The 21,585-nt window shown below is 35.2% G+C and overlaps 1 protein-coding gene across 1 annotated transcript in view; it reads right to left on the bottom strand.

The window, feature by feature from the left end:
* LOC149538971 (actin-related protein 2/3 complex subunit 2A-like) overlaps positions 1–21,585 on the bottom strand; it is a 132,869-nt gene that overhangs the window by 41,278 nt on the left and 70,006 nt on the right. The window contains exon 3 of the mRNA XM_089800358.1: positions 11,545–11,752. Within this exon, the coding sequence (XP_089656484.1) occupies positions 11,545–11,752 (208 nt within the window). The remainder of the gene's footprint in view (positions 1–11,544; positions 11,753–21,585) is intronic.

The raw sequence follows: 21,585 nt of genomic DNA, 5'->3' as shown, positions 1-21,585 counted from the left end.
TATGTATACATATATATCTATGTTATATATTGAAATGATCTTATATCATTATGTAAACTATTTATTATTCTTGTGTATTATTGTAGTCTCTCTTTTTTTTTCTAAGAGCTATGTGCTTTGATCTTTTCCTCCAAGAATGTTATTGCAGGAAAAGGGAGACTGATATCACATCCAGAGAGAGTCTGACACTCTTCAAAGGCAAAGGAGCTCAGAAAATTGATGTTCAGAGGGAGTTTGACACATCCGTCTGAAGGAGCGGATAGAGGATATGTTTCAAGTGATCTTTGAAGACCTTGATCATATCAAAATCAAAGGGAGTTTTGACTTCATGTAAAGTTTTGGTATCATGCATGTGATTGCATGATTTAATTGGCCTACCCCTTATGTACATCATAAGGAAATGACGACTTCCAAATGATCATCACTTGTATTTGGAGAAGTTATTAAAAGATGACGATCTTACAATAACTTAATTTTCTATTATGATGGATATCTTACGATGCCTATGCAGATTGTGATAGATTATACTTTGCACGGTGGATGTTTATATGGTACGCTTATTGTGTGTGCACATACCTTATAAAACATTTGAGTACTTGGTGAATATCATGTGTTGCTATTCTACAGGCCATTACTCAGAGTATTTGGTGAATATCATATGTTGATATTTTGGAGGCCAATACTCATATCAAATGTGATATCAAAATGTTAAATATCTTTTAATTAAAGATATTCTTATATTACATTAGGATAATATATGGTCATGTGTTTATCCTCCCTAGCTAAGAGGGAGTGTTAATGTTTGGTAGCCTCAATTGGATAAACTCGTGAGATTAAACTAATGTTATATATATATATATATATATATATATATATATATATATATATATATATATGAATAGACACATCCCATGGAGAGACATGTCTATTCATATCTCATTCACAATATAAAGAGAGATTGTTGCACTTGGAACACACATACCAATACAAACCTAACATGGCAGTGCTTAGTACATTTGTAGCGACCCTGAAAAATAACAATCAACAATCTCATGACCCCACTATATTATTACTTATGCTTGATGAGTTTCAAAGGTGCCCAAAGGAGGGACAAAATATATCTTTTATGTACAAGGCCCATCAAAAAAGGGTCATCTTGTTGGCTAAAATTGTGTAAGTCACTGTGACCACATCTTACAAAATTGTGACTCTAGGCCACGTATCATGAGATTTCCCTCTCTTCTCAGCAATAGGGGAGGCTCCCTTCTTACCGTAGGTGGCTTCAACAAGAACTTAACTGAAATTGCAAAATGGGTGGTTCTCTTAATCAATTCCTCTTTTCTAGAATGATTTTCATACAACTTTCCAATTTAACAAAAAGTGTCTTATTGCTACAATAATACCAGTGACCCTGGAATTGGCATAAGAACAACATCAAGGACAAAAGTTTAATTTTTATATTTTGTAGAATAAGTACAAGAATCCAAAGTCTAATAAGATTATCCCAAATTAGGATTTCCAGTTCTAACTAATTGCAGTCACTACCAACTATAACAATTTGTCCTCTTGCAGCACAAAAGCTTCAAAAGTTCAAATTGGCTCTGAATGCGATAGGCAGCTCAAAGTCTACACAATTGAATTCAAATCCATCTTGAACAAAGCATTAAAACATACAATCAATTCAAGAAGATGTCGTCACATAATAGGTTGGATCGTCACGAAGTCTCAAAACAACTTGTCTCTTTTATTGAAAGCAATTCACATTTACATCTAAGCTCAAAGTCTTAGAGAGTATATACAAACTCACAAGATTTTCTTGCCTTGCCAAAGATGACTATTTATAATGAGCTCCCTCCTTTATATAGGATAAAGAGTAGAGAGTAAGCTAGAGAAAGAAGGGGAAAACTCTTAACCACCATGACTTATTCTCTAACTAACTTTGACATATTCAATGATATAAGGCTTAAAGAACTTGCAATATGATTACATGTTATAGATTTGCATGTGATATTATCACATGCAATTATATTTTGATTTTACATTACAAATAATCTGTCAAATACAAATTGCAAATAGATGAGGAAAATATTCAAAGTGTCTAAGAAAACATGCCCCCTATCATATCATCCTTTGTTGGTCTTCATGTTGCTACAAGGATACTTTATGATAGATGTGCTTAGGTTTGCTGGAAGCATCTTGATCTAGAACAGGAACTTACACCCTTACCCATTTTGCAGTATAAGGATAGTTGTTTCTTGAAATGCACATTTGTTTCTTTTCATCTTTGTCCTGAAAGCATTCTATATCTACAATCATTCCATCATTCATCACTTTCTTTGTATGTTGTTGATTTTTAGTCACCATAAAAACTCATAACATGATCTTTCAAGCTCAAACTTTGCATATTTAGAAGAGTAAGCATATAGGATATAAGTGAAGGGCCTTTGAGCAATAAGGGGAGAAGGATTTTAGGCAAAACCAGCCATTCAAATGAGGGAAAAACTCAAAAATGGGGTTTTTTCAGTAGCATTGCATATGAATGGATAACAAGATTGAGGTGAAAAAAGGAGCATAGATGGATCCATTGCACGCTTTTTTATGTACAAGGATTTTGGAATGTTGTGAACAAGAGGAATGGCTAGAAAACTTTGGGACAGCACAAAAGTAAACGGGTTTGAGCTCAAAATGGTCACTTATATGGTTAACTCACGTGGCACTAGTAGGATAAGTACGGATAAGGAACATGGAATGCATGAAAGTGGGTATTTGAAATGCATGTGCATGTCAATCAGCTTTTTTTTTCTTTGTATACTCCAATCATAGAACGAGGCTTTTAATCCCGACTTCATATGCCAGCAAGATGAGGTACTTACATATGCAACTTAGAGAAATGAAGATGAAAGATAGAAGAGACAACTCATAAACAAAAACATGTGCAAATCTGAAAATGTAATGAAGGATTTGCAAAAATTAATGAGAACAAAATATGTATACAAAAAAAGCCCTAAGATAGACACAAGAAAACTTACCTTTGTTCACCAAAAACAAGAGAAGAAGTCTTGATAAATCTTTGAGCAAAATCTAAATCAAATCCAAGAGATTTTCAGATTTAGAAAAGATTGCCAAAAAGAGGATTATATAGACTTTGAATCTTGTCTCAATTCTCTTGAAATGAATGCATTTTGGAGTCAAACTTCATTGCTTGCCAAGTGCTGAATGATAGAGGAATAAAATACACAAGAATAGTAACTATATTGACCAAATCAAATGCATATGTAATGGCAACCACAAACGACACCTAGGGCATCAAATGCAACTTGAAATGCAGGAGGAACAAGCTGGAAATGATATTTCTTACCCTAGAATCCTTTGTTGATGCAAAATGTTGAGATCAGATGCACAAATCTTTTCTCAATGAGCCATTTTTGGCCAAAATGTGCCCTAGGACGAGCTATTTTTGGTGTTTTGCATATACAAGGCAATTTGCAAATGACTTCAAAATCGCCACCCGGCAATAGAGGTAAAACGCATGAATGGAGAAGGCAAAAACATGATTTCAACTCCAAAATCACTTCCCAACATAAATGCTTATGGAAGAAGGGCAAAACCAAGTCTCTTAATGCCAAAAACACGTGTTTTTGGCCTTCAAATCATTGGCCAACTCCAAAAGGCAAAAATGCAAGCCTTAGACAAGTAATGATGGGCTTTTAGAGCTTAAAAACATTTGCAAATCACCTCCAAGTCTCAAATGCATGTTATAATGCTGACTAATGGGCTTTTTGGAGTTGAAACACATGATTTTCATCTCAAAATTGCCACCCATCTCTTTAAGTCATTAGAGACAGGTTTTTCATATGCAAATGCATGTACTTTTGGGTTGAAACTTGGCACTATAAAGCCTTTTAAGTTAAAAGGTTTATAATAACGGATTTCTTATATGCAAATGCATCTTAAAACCCCACGCATAAATGTTAAGTTATAGGTTTTTGAGAATATTTTTAACTTAATATATGTATTTGCATTAAAAAAAACCCACCTTTGTGAATTTGGGACTTACAATTTATTGAGTGGGGCATCAAAAGTGATTGGCATTACGATGACATGCAATATTAAATAAAAACCCCACTTCATTGCATTAAAAGTGTCTCGTGTTTACATATTTATCTGTAACTATAGTTTTAATGATATAATATGCAATTGGTCTAGAAAAAGGGACCTTTGCATTAATAAAACATTTAAAACTTCTCAAAATGATGATAGATAGATAGATGGATGAATTTTTAATGTCCACAAGGCTAAACATAGCCCATGGGACAGCCTTCCGACTAACCCAACTTTAGTAATTCAGTTTTTTTTTGTGCAAGCTGATTATGAGCCCACCTGACTGCTCAATATTCTCCTTGCTGAATAAGTCATAACAAGAGCCATCAGATATAATATCCACGAATTTGACCTTGATATCCCCATTTGTGTCACATTCTAAAATAAAGTGTTCGGTTTCCACCTTCCCAGAATTGCAAGACGTGCAAATTCTCTCTTCCCAAGGATCTTTTGGCCTCTTCTATCATCTGGTCTCACATTTGAGCTGGTGAGAGTTGGTCCAAAGCTGAGCAATAAGAATTTTAGCTCTCCAAGAAATGTTGGCCTTTATGTACACCTTTTGGAGTTGGTCACATGTAGGGCTGAACTCGCTGATGTAATAAGTCTTTTTCCTTCCAAGCCCATTTCCCTAAATACTCTTATAGAATTTCTCCATAACAAAAACCTTTATTTCTTTAATGTTTGCATCACACATATTGAAATGGATATTCCATTTGTTCATCCACTTGACATTTTGTTGCATCCAAGTCTTTTTACGTTTGCATACGTTTGCACAAAATATCATCAAAGACCACTTTAGGCCACCTACTTGCACACATTTTTTCAATTCTTTTAAGATAGCTAATGAGGCGAACCATAGTAAGAGCCTCGATAGGTGTAGCTCCCACTTCACTAAGCACGGTATCATATGAAACAATGTTTTTTATTTTAAACTTGTTTGTGATCCAAGGCTTTTGAATCCTCTCGATTTGTTTCCATTGTAAGGCTGAATTGTTGCTGGCCCATATTTCACATCCATAGAGAACAACTGATAACACAAGAAGCCAAACAAAGTTTGAGTAGTTTGCCAATCCCAAACCTCTACATCACAACATATATTTTGAAGCACATAAAGTGCCTTCCATCCTTCTAGAACTCTTTTCTTTCTACAACCTTCCCAGCTTAGATTTTTGCTGAAGTCAATCCCAAGATATTTATACTCCACAACTTCCTCAAGAATGCTGCCCTCAAAATAGAACTTATGTTGATGGTGTTTTCTGCTTTTAGAAAAATCATGAATTTAGTCTTGCTGATATTGACCAACATCCCTATCACTTTGCAAAAGTGTTCAAGTGAGAGTAGATGTTCCTGCAAACCATGAGCAGATTTGGCAACCAAAATGAGACCATCCGCATACAGGAGCAGTGTTATTAGAAATTATCCTAACTAGATACCCTCACCACTTTGAATGTCTAACCATTCTTCAAGTTTTTCAAGATATAGGCCAAACAAAGTAGGCAAAAGAGGACAGCCATGCTTGACCCCTAAATCGCCCTTAAAACACTCTAAAATGCCATCTAAAGTTCTGATTTTGACTTTCACCTCTTCATACATCCTATGAGCACTAACTCTGAGATTCACAGGGATCCCCAATTCTTCCATCCTAAGCCAAATCTTATCTCTAGGGATAGTGTCGAAAGCCTTTTTAAAGTCAACAAAGCAACCAAAAACCTCACCCTTACTCTCCTACACTTTTTCGATAATGTGCCTCAGGGTGATACAATGGTCAACAGTCGAGTGTTTTGGCCTAAAACCAAATTGTCCTTTTGCATGCTTATGATTTTCCTTAACCCATTTGTTGATTCTATTTTCTATCATGCTGCCAAAAAGCTTTACAAATAGAGGGTTGATCATTATAGTCTTGTAGATGGAGGGATTGTGTAACATCCGGTTTTTCGGGTCTAAATTAACATTTAACATATGCATAGAATACGGTTATAACTTCGATTTCATAAGAAGGCAATTACATCATTCATGTTCATGTGAAGAAGATTACCATTAAAGTCAGTTGAACAAAATTTCTTAACTAAATACTTGAAAAACCTTTTAATGAAATTACTTTAGAAATTGAAATCACATACCTCGGAAAACTGGGACTGAAAATCATCTAAGTATGCTTCTGCAACCATTTGGGTTAGTCCACAAATACACTATAACAAATCGACTGCTATCTCAAAATTCATTTGATGAATACAACTATAATTTAAATTAGGGCATCACATATCATCTTACCAATTAGGGCATCAATTACCATTGGTTTATTTAGGGCTTTTGATCCCTCTTTACCACTTAGGGCTTCCACAACCACAAAATTCAATTAGGGCATCCACGACGACGGATTCTATCTAGGGTTTTTGCGACGACAAATTCAATTTAGGGCTTCCGCAACCACGGATTCAATTAGGGCTTTCGATACCACGGATTCAGTTAGGGCTTCCAATACCACTGTATCAATTAAGGTCCCAGCTATCACACAATCAATTAGGGCTTTGGATTTCTTTTCCTTTGATTTCTTATCTGTGACAAATTCTCAAGATTAGGTAAATAATTATATTCAATATTCATATATGTAAGTAAAATAATGATAACAATGATATACTTCAATTTAATCTTACCTCCTCATAAATAAAAATGATAATACCTGTTTCCGATAAACAATTGATTGCATGGCTTAACTCTATCTGATGCATAACCGACATCTTGAGAGAGGCAAAACATTGTCAGAGGCTTTACCTCCCAACCTCGGACCACAATATATCCCCACACGATCTTCAATGAGAAAGGTCCTCCCTACCCGAAATTGACAAGAAACATCATTCCTTCCACTGGGCATCATGATATATAACATGCCATACGACTTGGCAACAGAAGATCACCATAACAGGAATATGCATGAGCTAATATATATATATATATATATATATATATATATATATTAGTTTGTTTATGTATGAATGTATAGGTTACTAGTTTCTTTCTTGCTTTTCTTTTTCACAAGTTCATCAACACCTCCTCATCATAATCAGACCATCAGGCCAGTGACTTCTTGGTGCCTGAACAATTAACCCCTCTTTTTTTTTTTTTTGTATTGTATCTTATTCACGTTAATCTAGCTCTCAGCCTGGTGAATTCCTTGGTGTTTTGGTTTAATATCCTCTCTCAACAAAAATTATGTAAATATATATAATAGGATTGATTCCATCTAGAATGTCAATATTTATGCAAACAAATTTCAATCATTATCTATTGAGTCATTTCACATGAAAGATTATAAATGGATGAGAAAACCGACAGACTTTTAAGCTTAAAAATAATATCATACTGTCACATGAATATACCAAATTGAATAAGCAATAACATATTACCACAAGGAAATATCAGACTTCAAAGAGGGGATTACAACATCTTTATGCTTTAAACAGGGTTTGTGTTTCAATGGAAACCGACAGACATAAGTGAAAGATTCGACAAGCCTTATGCTGAACCTATATCATGACATTATATGCTATAATAAGGAAAATCGATGATCAGAGATGTCAACCTAAGGATGGGATTTGATATCGAACTTAACAAGAAAAGAGTAAAAAGAAAACCACAAGTTGCCTTACTTCACTCTGTCAAACATCTGCAAGTAGCCTTGGTTTTTGGAATGTATCCGTCAATGCATATGAGACGGCGGCAAATTAAATGTTCAGATTTAGTGGTAATAATAGGAGCTAGTTCGAACTGCAGTCGTAATCCTTATAAACTTATGTTAGAATCGGGAAGATATCAGAAATTAACAAATATTTAAGGAGCTTCTTTCACTGCCAAAGAAACAGGAATGTAGAGAAAGAATTTTGATCGGCAACGATTACTACAATGGTCATTAAACACTTGAGTAGCATTAAGGATGTCGAGGTGTGTAAGTCCCTGTCGAACGAATCCATTCTCGCCATAAACAAAGAAGGCGTTAAGTAAATTCCAAAGGACCCAACTGCTATTGCCGGGATTAATAATAGAAATCGGGTACCAAAAAGATTAAAGGTTCTCTAAAAAAAACAATCACCGAGACTCTATTAAAAGGATGGCCTTGGCTCTTGAGCTACCTTCAGTTACAAGAAGCCATTCGAATTCCCAACAAATCGAATTTGAAAAGGGAAAAGAATAAAGGAAGAAAATAAGAAGTTGAAAAGAGAAATTATAATAATTCAATTATTATAATTTAAACATTACTAAACATCATTCTAATAATTTATTTAAGTATAATGATGCTAATTCATTTTAATATTTAAAAGCACAAATTTAAATAATTACAATTAAAATCCTCAAGATACGTTTTATAAATAATTCAATTATTTTAATTAAAATATTTATTAAACAACTCAATTATTATAATTAAACTATTTATTAAAATAACTCATGCAATTCCACAGATGTATTCTGTTCCAAGTTGCTAGGTCCTCTATCTGTCTGTCCAGTGATGGTGATGCCCTACCTAATTCTTTTCTGACAATGCTTCCACCCCTTCAACAAGCTCCCTGCAAGGAATTCCTCTGTAATTAAACTATAAATTATAAATAATCATATTAGTTAACCTTTCGTCTTAATTCCATGAATTCGCGATTAACGAATAACTAGCATGTCATCTTCACTTGAAATCATAACGACTATCTTACCATTTCGCCAGATTATATCAAATTAAACTACCAACTGACTTCATGTGAACTTCAACGTCTATATTTCAAGCTAGGTCAAAAATTGGGATGTAACAAATTGTTGACATCACTGCTCTTATAAAGGGGTATAGCAAGAATAATCATTCAATCTCTAGGGAACCCATGTTGGTTGATATTATTGAAGATTTTCGTAATGTGTGGTGCCAAGGTTTTTATGCCCCACTTGAGATACTTTGCTTGAAGTTCCACCAAGTCTTTTGCCTTACCAATACCCAACTTCTTTATACCCATCTCAACCTCCTATGCAGTGAAAAGGTCTTTCATATTGTTGACCAAGGGTGGCGTGTCCATCTCATCTTTTTCATAAAGTTTCCTAGTATATTCGAACCATTGAGTGACTGCAATAATATTTTTAGTTTGTTTCTTCCTTAGTTGTAGTTCTCTCCAAAATAGTTTGGGGTTATTTTTACCAAGAAAAATAAGTTCTCTCCTTATCATTATAAAATCAGTTTTTTTCTTCTTTAGGATTCGCTGGTACACTTTAATGTCAAAGCTTATTTTATTAGACTCTCTTAGCGTTCTCCTGGCCACTTTGCATTCCTTATCAAACCATGCATTAGCTGGAAAACAATTTGTTTCAGATTTTCTTTGTTTTGATCTTTTGCAATTGGGAAGTGCCTTGTGAATGAGATTTGATAACACATGGCTATTGACATCATGCATGTACATGCCCTCCTCCTTATGATCTTAAATTTGAAAATGGGGTTCTAAACCTGCTTTACATATAAATGACATTTTAATTTCACGCAATTATCAATAAAAATACCACTTTTAAAGGATTTGCAATTAAGATGCATTGTTAGACCGGAGAACTCCACTTGCAACAAGCCTAAAGGCTAAAACCTTAAAAATATGAGCTAGATAACTCTGTTTGAGGTGTAAGATAGCTTGAAACAAGTGGAATTGCAAGGGATATAATCCTAGGGCAAAAACAAGAATAGAAACTAAGCACAAAAACAAGAAATACGAAGAAAAGATTTTAAGGTTACAAAAACAAGCACTTGTTGTCAGAAAAGAAAAACTCATCTTGACAAGCATCAAGATGATTAACTTGATGAAAACCTTCAAAACAATGTTCTAAACACGTGAAACTCCAGCCAATTCAAGGGATGATGAATTACTTTTATGATACATCACTCAGAACATCAAAACTCAGAGGTAACACCTACGAGTCCATGAGAAAATTGCATAGGGTTGCCTCAATTTTGGGATGTCAAAATTGAGGACAACTAGCTCTAACTGGGAAACTTACCTCATTGTTCTTAGAAACAATGAGGATGTAGAATCTAGACCTGTAAGTGTCTTAGTCGACTCCATTGGATTATAGAGTTGGGCGACCAAAAAAAAAGACTCCAAAAGGATTACGCGACTAACACAAAACAAACTTAGTTAAACTAAAAAAAAATTGAACAAATGCACTTGTTAAAAACAAAGAAAAAGCTACCTAATTAAAACTAGCCAACAAGGCAACTTTTCAAATGAAACCATTTACTAGTGCAGCAAAATAGCTATCTTTTTTTGGCAGCTTGAAATACCTTGCATGCTCACTGACAACTTTGTATAGATGGAGCAGGAACAACTAGAGCAATGATGTCAATGCCTAATGTAACACCTCTTGGTAGAGATGAACAAATTCGCCTTTTTGAGATGAATCATATGTATTGCTGCTCCAAGATAGGTCAATGAATTCAAACTGTTCCTGCTGAACCAAAGATGCTTCTTTAGCTTCTTCAATTGTATCTTTATGTTCAAGTACATGTGGAAGGTCTAGCTTTATGTTGACCTCCAACCAAGCCAGATGTCTTATTGGACATCCCCTTGATTGAACAAATTCTGGACTCTTCTTGCCAACTACAACTTGCTCGACTGGTTTATCAATTAGTGGCACCTCGGGCTGATTGAGAGAACCTTGCTCATGTGATTTCCGTAATGACATAACTGCACTGCGTACCTCAGCATGCTGCTCACAAACTTCTGACTTGGGAAAGTCTTGATTGAAGATCATATTGCAGATCTGAGTCGAGATGTATTGCAAATTTGGGAGAAAATCTTAAAGGCAGATTTTGTGGAAGTTGTGAGCAATTGTTGAAACTCATCTCAAGCAGATCCAATAATATTATTATTCTATTGCATTTGGAGGGTTAGTACCTTCATTTTTTGCAAGATCGGGAGCTTGGTGCCTCATGCAAAGAGATTAGTGTCTCTTGTTGAGCAGGTTCTTAGTAGAGGGGATTGGTGTCTTTTGTGGGTAGGTACCTACAAAGTCATAAGAAAATCCCAATATAGGTAATATTTTTCCATGGTTTTATCCTGCAAAGAGGCACATAAATTATTAAGCTAAAAAATCAACAACCTTGCAGTCAATTAAAGTAATTTTTGATATAGATTATGTTGTCCACAATCTTAAAATATTCATGAATATACCAAAAGACACTTTATCACAAATAGATGATTTCCAAGAATCAATTTCATGGAATTTGTTATATGACCTTGTGTTTAGTGCTCTAGATACCATACTTTGCTACAAACATTTGCAAACAAACTATTCATAAGTTTGAATAAAACAACCTTCAAATATGTACCAAATATCATTAATCACTAATAATAAAGAGTTGACTCTCAAAACAAAATTTGTCATACAAGCTTGTTGAAAGACCGTGGTGAGCATAGGTGAGACTTGCTAAACCTTTGTCCAATGGAAATTTGGCCAAGTCTAGAGCTAATGTGAGTTGAAAGCCTTCTTCTGGAGGATCAATGATTTCTATCACAGAACCATATGCTCCTTTGACAGCTTCTATTGCACCAAAAGGATGCCCACCCGAACAAATACTTTCTTGAGGCCAAGATGGAAGTGAAATTGATAACTCAACATATTGAGGATCTGCAATTGAAGACTGTACAAGAATGATGTCATTTCAAAATAAACTCCAGTCCATTAGAAATCACTAACATTTTATAGTTTAAAGAATTTCATCATAAACACAAAGTATCATATACTTAAAGGAAAGATAAGCTTTCAAATACCATATTTAGATTTCAAAACAAATTTACATGTCCATAAAGAAGATAAAATTACTCATACATAGATTTCCATAAGGCACACAATATAGGATATAATATGATGGCTAAAACTTAACTACTATTGAAAATTCGAAAGTCAATGTGGATTCTTGATCAAACTTGGATAAGAGTCATCAAAGATACACCCATGTCTGGTGGGAGTATCCTAGATACAAACAAGAAAGCAAAATGTGAAAAGAAACTAACTACAAACTGAAAATAGTCATCTATCAAACAGAAAGAAAAATCTAACAAACAAGCCTAGTATCCTCTCCTTGCACCAAATGCTGGTTGGGCAAGTAGCAAACATCTGGTGCAGGAAGATGATTGACCAACCTTTAGCTAGCTCTTTGCATAATTTATTCAGTGAGGAGCACATTGAGAAGTTGGGGACACTCATCATCAACTTGCACAGGAAAACAAAAAACGGATTTATGGAATTCAGCAGGATGTCCCATAGGTTATGTTAGCCTTGTGGATGTTATAATTATCTTCGTCTTCAATATTGAGATAGAACCTTTTCACCTTATCTAATATCAGAAACTCAAAAAACTACAAAGCATTCTCTGAGGTGATTGCGATTTGTTGAATGACTCAAGATTCCATTGCATTTACACACTTTCTCTTCACAACTACTTGGTGATTACTCCCATGCCTAACTCATTTACCAAAACATTATTTAGCTAATTGGTTCCAGAATTGATATCTTGTATTTAAGGGGCCTTGTAGACAAAAATTAAATGCCATTACAATGACCCAAAGATAAGAACATCACAAAGGTGTCTCAATCCAACTACATACAATAATGGAGCTTTCTGTATGAATGCAGAAGTGAAATCAAGAATGAAATCATGTGATGCATCAAGAGGACAGCTAAGTACTTTATGCAGGTATTAATTGTCCCTCTTGTATAGCATCTTCCACTGTAGTTCAGAAGGGAAGTACTGCACAGGAGAGAACTAACACAAGTAAAAATCAGATTTGTGCAGTTAGATGTCTTCTTCTCATGTGTGTTGATTGAAATCTAATTGTTGTCAAGGTAGAACTTAATTTCACTTTTCCTTTCAAATATTAACAAAAACTAGGATTCATGTCTATAAATAATTGGAATCTAATAAACAATATTTTCTCCCAAATAAGCTGGTTAACATGAAATATAGCTACCAAAGACATCAAAGAAGCAACAGAAAAGGAGAATATTCTATTATCCAATTCACCATGATGGCATCAAAATCGTTCTCATAGCTCAACTTTATTTTGTTGAGCCCTCAGCAAGAAAACAAAGATTCAGTTTTCCAGCCTGTTTTCATCATCACCGTCATGTACAAAAGATCAAAATTGACATCACAAATGGCAAAAAATTCATTAAAGTGTTCCATTTCATGCTGCCATAACATCACACAAAAAACCGAGACTAATGTCTGATCATCTCAATCATCTCTAACAACAAACGAAACCCAATTTTTTTATTACTCATCAACATGCTTAACATATTAAAGACATAAAGTTTTGCAAGAACTACATTATTGCAGTCGGAAGATATAATGGAGGAGCATCCCAAAAGAACAGATATTGGCTTCACCAAACAACCAGTTTTGCTTTTATAATGTCCCCTTTTTGGAGCATGAAGAATTCTAAAGTCAAATTCATAAAATATAAATTTTGGCTTAAGGGAGCTTAATGAAAAGTTATAAAATGGGTCAAATTAATATTATTAAGGGAGTTAAAGGTGACGAAGAAGGAAAAGACGAAAGGACAGGCAAAAGGAACTAAACAGTCACCGTTTTGAGCATAAAAGAGGAAAGCTTCATTCATTTGAACATGCTTGGATTTGAGAATGATTTTTTGGTTTCCCTTTGGAGAATGTAAGGAAGCTTCAGCTTCTATATAGGATCCGAGGACGCAAACCCTAAGGTTCTTTTTCGGTGGATTGGATGTAGCCCCGATTCATTAACTATGGTGGATTCACGCAGAATTCACATTTGAGATTAGAGGTGCATTTATAGTTGCTCTCCAATCTGACTATGTAGTTGCATTTAAGATTGGATTTTGATATATGGTTATTGTATTCCTGATGTATTATACAATAACGTATTAGATGTATTTTAAAAAGCATTTATAAGTTTATTTGTTGGTTTATATTATTGGTTTGGATTGCATGAGTTATCTATTATGTTCTTAAATCTGTTTATGAGAAACATTGGTAGAATATCCATTCGCAATATTATAGTGGTATCAGAGCGTTGTCCTTGTCATCCTGTGGAGTTGAGCAAAAAAAAATTTTAATTACAAAAAATTTATCAAAGTTGATTCTGTAGTGCCCCTCCCATTTGATTTCTGTAAGTCAATATGATGGATGCAACCTTGATGATCTTTCTTTGTGAGTGATCATGATTGGGACCCGTGAGTAGTCTACACCCTTGGGGTGATTTGACTTATATTGTTGCATTAGCTAGTTGGTTATGCTTTCTGCCTGATTATAATATATTTGATGGTTTCATTGGGGTTTGTGCCAGCAATTACCTGGGTTCATATGGTATTACAATGTTGTTCCATGATGACCTTGAGATGTGAATAGTGGTTGCACATGTATTATTCATCCTGCTACACTTGGCTAGGTTCCTACAGCAGTGTTTAGTCATGTGTTTGACCATGTTGACTTATATGTTTATAGCGTCACATATGATGTTGGGTAATTGTTATTAATTCCATTATTAAATGCTTAATTAAATAGAAAATGAGCTATCCATATTACATTCATGCAATTATGTGCTACAAATATTTACCTTGTTTATTTTAGTAATTTATGCAAATGGGTTATTTAAATGAAATTAATTAGACGCTTTAGTTATGTGATTTTGGGTAATTGTTGTTGTGCATCTACACTTGATTGTGTTTGTTTATTGTGCAGGACTTATATCCCCGATAGTGGCACGTGGAGTTGGTGATCAAACCTTTCATGTTGAGGCAATATCATCCCTGAATGGGCGATGCATCTTTATTGTTATTTAAATTTTAAACCCTCCAATAACTGGTCAATTCAAATTCATAATGCATTATGTGATTAGATCTGTGATGTCTATGCATTTAAGAATCCGCACATGCCGCGGGAGAATAATAATCAAGGTTGCACGTGTACGTGGGTACAGGAACGGGAACGGGTACGGGATATTTTCCAAAATAGGGGACGGGGGTACGTGTGTATGCCTAATTTTTTTCTATATAATTAATATTTTATAGAAAATATAAAAATCGAAATATATGTTATGAGTCATGACATTGAGCATTCAAAACAAGAAATTTGAAAATATGAGCCATAAGTCAAATTATTATATATATATATATGCTATTGCTGAATGTTTAATGTTTAAAGTATTTTTCATAATAGGGGACGGAGGTACTTGGGTATGTCAAACTTATTGAAAAATTATACTTTTATATTTTAAAAAAATCTGAAATTATGAGTCATGACAATGGTTTTTCAAAACAAGAACAATGATAAAGTTTGCAAATGTAATGTATTGTTTTCAGTTTCAGATTTGCTATATGTTTGAAATAATAATACATGATAAATGCTTAGATGCATAACAAAGAAGGCAGACTTTAAACATGAACAAGAAGATCCTAAATCATATGACAATGACATATTGCAAATGATAAACTTATGACTTAAACAGTGATAAAGTTTATTGTTAATGAGTATCAAACTTTCAAACTCATTTGGTATTGAATTAAGTTTGATAAACAACAAGCTAATACAAAAAAAAAATTCAGAATCTTAATCAAGGTCCTTAGCTATGATGCTCTCCACCAAGTACCCGGTACGTGGGATACGTGTACCCGGTACTTGGGTACGTGGGTACGAGTACCAGGGGTGTGGGTACAAGTACCCATGCAACCTTGATAATAATTAAATGCTAATTTAATGGGTTAGAAGGATTATATTTAATAGATTTAATTTACTGGCTAATTTGTCATAGTTGTATTCCAAGCAATTGGAATTGCCAGATTTATATAGGTTGAGAGAGCTAATCAGATTATTTAATTTAAATAATTTATAAGTCACTTTGTTAAAGTGCATATAATGGCTAAAAGTGAGTTCATTCTCACTTCTCACTTTTGAAATTCAGGATTTTGGAGCAAATCCTCCAAAACCCTCTTGTGAGCATTTGGAAATTTGTTTGTTGTGAGAGCTACGCTCGTGGGATCATCGCAGAGATAGACTCGTTGGATTCGGAGCAGGAAACTCCTCTTTTGCCAAGCGTTTCATTGTTGTTGGCAGCCTTGTTATTTTGTGGCATCCGTTCTTGTTTTATCCCTTTTGGCTATGAGGTAGGGCTCTCTCATTTTATTGTTTTGACTTCATTTTAGTTCCAGTTTTCAACAGTAATTTGATTGGAGGTTGAGAACTAGTGTTCCCCTCCGTTTTGATATGCAACTTCTACTCGGTTGGGCGGGTATGAACATTCCATTGTTTTTTAAGGTTTAAATTTGAAGTTTTGTGCTATTATGCTGGCTGTTTTTGCATACGAGCTTGGAACTCGATTTTTATTTGATTTTTGCAAGTTTGGCAACCATTTGGATAAAGGATTTTAATTTCGTTGATTTTTGACAACATTGATTTTTGTGCGATTTACACATTGCCCCATTTTGCATGCCACCGAGTTTTCTTGGATGTTTCTTGGCATTTGTTTTGGTTGTGGATCTAGAATGTATTTTAGGTTTCCAATCCAATCATAGTTTTACTTTGCATCATTGGGATTCGTGTAGAATCCATAGTCTCGGATTTAGGCCGGTTAAGTGAGTTCATGATGTTTGGTGTTTTAATGCCTCATTGGGATTCCTGTAGAATCCATACTCGCGGATATAGGCCATTGAGTAAGCTTGTTACGCTTGTATCATTGTTGTGTTTCTCATATCCAACCCTTGCATTGGTATTATGTGATTATATTCATGAAGTTGGTTGTGCCCACACACGAGCACGTGTGTGTGCATAAGACGAGATCTTGCAAAACCCAAACAGCCAGATATAGGCCAGTTGAGGGATTGTTCATTTGGGGGTTGGGTTGGGGAACTTGCATTGCCTACGGGCACTCATCATGTGATGAGCATGGGTATGTAAGGTAAACATGTGGAGTGGCTTATCTCGTGTACTTCGGCTCAAAAGTGGCCGACAAGGTAATGTAAAGAGTTTCTAACAAGTGATAATCAAAATTAATAAATGGGAAATAACCTTAATGATAAGATCACCTATACGTTTTTTGAGTGTCCTAAGGAAGCTAGTGCAAGGGTGTAGTGTTGGGCCTCCTGTGGGAGCGTGTTACTACACTAGGTGTTGGGCCTCCTTTTACCACACCAGGTATTGGGTTCCCAGGGGAAGTGTGTTACCATGCCACCTATAGCTTGGGCTTTCCCATGTAACGCACTTACACTCCACTAGAGTCCCTACATAGTTATCGTATAGCGGGCCTAACCAGTGACCTAATGTGCTGCATTGTCTTCATGATCATATAGATGTTGGTATCATTTTTTACTTTGCATGTGTGGTATCCATTGGTGCTTGTCTTATGTGATTGTGGTTGGGTCATTATCTCCATCAACATGGCAGGAGTGGACCTACAGGTACCACATGGTTGGGAGGTGTAGCTACCTATACCACTGTTGGGGACCAGTGTATAGAGATGGTCTACTTATTTGAGGTTGGTGCTTGATGTTCACTTGGTACTTTGGTTTATCTGGAGTGTGTTTCCTTGTGATTTATGCTTCACTTTGAATCCATTTGATATCATGTTTAGATGATGTTTAGTAAGTTAATGCATTCCTTTATGATGATGATGATGTATGACATTGCTTAGTTGAGACTTATTACCACTGCTTTGGATTAGTGATACTATTGTTAGATTAGCATGTTAGATATTCTTGTTTTATGTGATGTTAAACGATGATTCTTGGTAAGAAAAATCTAATGAGACAACTCCAACAAACTTGTTGGCAAATTGAGATTCATGCTCGAGGGTATAGTTAGGATCCTTGAGATCTCATGATGTCATTATGGTAGGGAGGAAATGAGCACAGTTGATTTTATTCTGTTATATCACATGTGTGTTCTTTCCTTTTCACTGTGATATTGTTTATATTCATTTCATATAATTATGATGATGTTTAGAGGAATGTATGTTATTGCAATGTGTATTTTAACTTCATTTAAGTTCTTAGATCTACTTTTATGCTCTCATGTGATCATTCCTTGAATTACGTGGATCTGGTACTCCCCAATGTGGAGGTTTCATGTTTTTACGCATTTCTTCTTGTTTTGTTGTTCTGCTAATATTTTATGTCACATGGGAAGTGCAGTTTCTCATGCCAGCATGTATTCTCTATTGCGGGTATGCACTCCCTTGTACGGAAAGACAAAGTCTTGCATGAGTCTGATGGGAAAACTCGCGTGGCTTACGAGGAATACTTCTGTAACAGTAAATCCTGCCTTGTGCGAGCATCCAGGCTGTTTTCTTGCATGGCAAACAATGAGTGTTTGCACACACTTCGAGAAGATGTAAATTATAGTTTTGGATACCCTTTTGGGTGTTGCATCTTTTGGGATCAGAACAGATCAATGACAAGGTGTATAAAATATATCATTTAAGCATAAGTTCTTATACTTGAGATATATTTCATATATATGTGATGATTCATTTGAGATAGGTTCCAGCCCTCCAGGAGTTAAGATAAAGATTCTAGAAAATTGCAGGGCTTAAGATTTCAGACTTTGCCAAATTTCAAAGCTTCAAGAATTCAGAACTAGACAAATCTCAAAATTAAGCATTAATCTTTCAACATGGTGTCCAATAGATGAGTGGTTGTAACTTTGCACTCTCATCTTGTGCATGACCGTTTGAGGGTCTCTATTTATAATTCTTGATTACGTTATGGTTAGTTGGAAATGGACTTGTATGTTTAACCATGCTAGGAATTGTTACTTTGGGTTTAAAAAGAGCATCTCCTTGGTATATTCTCATGATTCATGTGATCTTTGGTTTGTAAGTTATGATTTAGTGCTTGGGGGTCTTTGGAAGTGTTCATAAGACTTCCACTAGAGTAGGACATGTGAATTTAGCCATGTTTCCTACTTTATTATCTTGAGTAGATGTTTCATTCTTGCAATTGGTTACTTTATGTTGTTAAGTAACTTTCTTAAGAAAAAAATTATGTAGTGCATGTTTTATCCTTGTGTTCCAAGGATCTTTGGGCGGGGCATTACATCTGGTATTAGAGCCAAGTTCAAACATTGAGATCTCTATGTATATGTTGCTTATATAGTTGGTGATCGTCGTTGTGTCAATGTGTCTCTTTGTCGGATCGTGATATCTTATTTCTTGGGTATTTACTTGGGATGAACTTGCTTATCCTTTGGTTGAGTAGTGCGAGAAGAAAGTTAATCCTTTGGTTTAGTGTACCTTTCAGGGATGAATGATACCCCTTGGTGAGAGCCTCATCTGAGCATACTAGACCATGTTGTGGTTGTTTCTTATGAATTGAGTGGATGGTGACCCTTGTGTGGTCCATGTTTTGGCCTTGAGTGCCTCTTGAGTTTCTCCTTGTATAGAGTGGTGCACTCTATTCCTTGTATCCTATTGAAAGTAAAAGAAATTGGAATTTAATTGAAATTCATTATTATTCTATTATAGTAATGAAATGTTTCCTTTTATTGAGAAATAAATGTATATTGTGAAATCATTGTAAAAGAAGTAATTTGTTTCTTTTTATCATTTGAGTTAATGACTTACGTCTCCAAATGGCTTGTTTCTTAATCTTAGGAAAATTTTAACTGATAAATCATACTCTTGCATTCCTAAGAATATTGTAGTATGCATGTGCATGAGGTCATTGATGTTATATTGATTGATGTGTGTGTGTGTGTGTATTTTCTAACATTGCTAGGAGATGTATTCGTTAGCATTGTGTGGTGATTTATCCCTCTTGTGTGACTATTCTCAGTTATCACATGTAATGTGACTTGATTGATGTCTTATTTTATTTGGCTGGTGGATCTTTCCAAATGTTGTTTAGGCTAGCATTGGTTTTTAGTATTTTCTTGCTTGGACTAGTCATCAAATTTCTCTATCTCTCTTTGCCACTGTTGTCACATTGGACTTATTGTCGAAATGAGCTCTTTTGGTGATTTACTGTTGGAATTGACAATTCTCCCAATTTGGCTTTTTCTTTTGTTTAACGGAGACTATTCCACATGTGTTCTAACTTCTACTGCTAGCAAGTCTTGTGGTGTGACTCTATCATGTTCATTTCAGACCTCTGGTAGTATGTACAAAGGATAATATCACAGAGGATATATAGGTGGGTTTGTGAAAAGATGTAAATTTGCTAATGAAAATGGACTCGTTTAAATGATGGTTAAATGTAATGTTATTCTTGAAAGGAATTAAAAATATATATGTACCTGTTTTATGGTAATTGACTCTTGATCCCTTGATTTGAAAACCTTTCATTTTCATTGTTCATAGATGCTTGTGATATGGTTGAATTAATGAAATCATGTAAGTGAAGTAATATTGGTTTATAATGTGTGAATTATCTTTCATTTCATGTCTTATGTTGATTCTAGTGTGTCTTCTCTCATGTTGTTCATGACATTTCGTCTATTGCATGTCTTGGTAACCAGGACTATTTGCTTTTGCCTAGGTTGTAGTCTTTTTAGTGATGACTCTAACTCTTTCTTCTTAGGACTCTCTAAGCTCCATCATGTCGTAGGCCTCGTCAAGAGCTTTCCAATGCATTTTGAACAAAGTCAATCAAAGTTTGGACGTGAAAGTTATGGCCTCCAGAATGAAGGCAATTCTGAGCTAATGTGAAATCTTGTGCGAGTAAAGAAGTTGTCATGCATTTGCTTGCCTGGGGCATGCATTGGCTCACCTGGACATGTGGGAGATCTCGCGTGAGACTAGTAATGAAAAGTGACATTTGGGGAACATCTAGCATTTTTTTTTCCGCACTTCTAGAAGGTGCAAGTTGATGTTTTGGATACCCTTTATCGAGTAGAGGCCAATTCAATCATGATAGGTCAAAATTGTGGCCATTGAAGAAGTTTAAACCTTCATGTTATTTCTTAAAGGATGAGTTATTAGTCCTCCATGATCCACTTGGTACTTAGTTTAGACTCATGCTTGGGTGTGTGTGTTCACTATGACACTAATCTATTTCTGTGATGTGAAGTGCAAACCGTAAGTGTTTTCTTCTTGGTGTAGATGTATCCTTTGGTCAATGAAGTGTGGCTTAGCCACCTATGAGTTTCGACCCCTATTGTAAGCTTTGGTGTTGGCACATCTCCTTATCCTTGCCTCTCTGAAATGAATAGGTTGGCATGGTTATACCACTAGCTTAGTTAGTTATGGATGAGTGTTTAGATGGTGGGTGGAATTGCGAGTTCTCCCTAACGCATCTTGGACTGATTTAGTGCGTAGGTTGAGAGATAGGCTCCCTCTCAATCCTAATGCTTTGTGGTTTCTATCTCCCTAAGCTCGTATCTTCAAGATGCTACCTTGGTATGGTTGCTATTTTATGGTTGGCTTGTCGTTGGAGATTGGGTTTAGTGGTAGGTTGGTTGTAGGTTTACCAGCATATTGCTACAGGGACACGATATCTTTGGACATGC

The sequence above is a fragment of the Cupressus sempervirens genome, chromosome 9 (assembly GCF_028749045.1).
Source record: "Cupressus sempervirens isolate cs-2001-9-10 chromosome 9, ASM2874904v1, whole genome shotgun sequence".
Taxonomy (NCBI): Eukaryota; Viridiplantae; Streptophyta; class Pinopsida; order Cupressales; family Cupressaceae; genus Cupressus; species Cupressus sempervirens.
The sequence above is the reverse complement of the archived record's forward strand: the minus strand, read 5'-3'. Positions and strand labels throughout refer to the sequence as shown.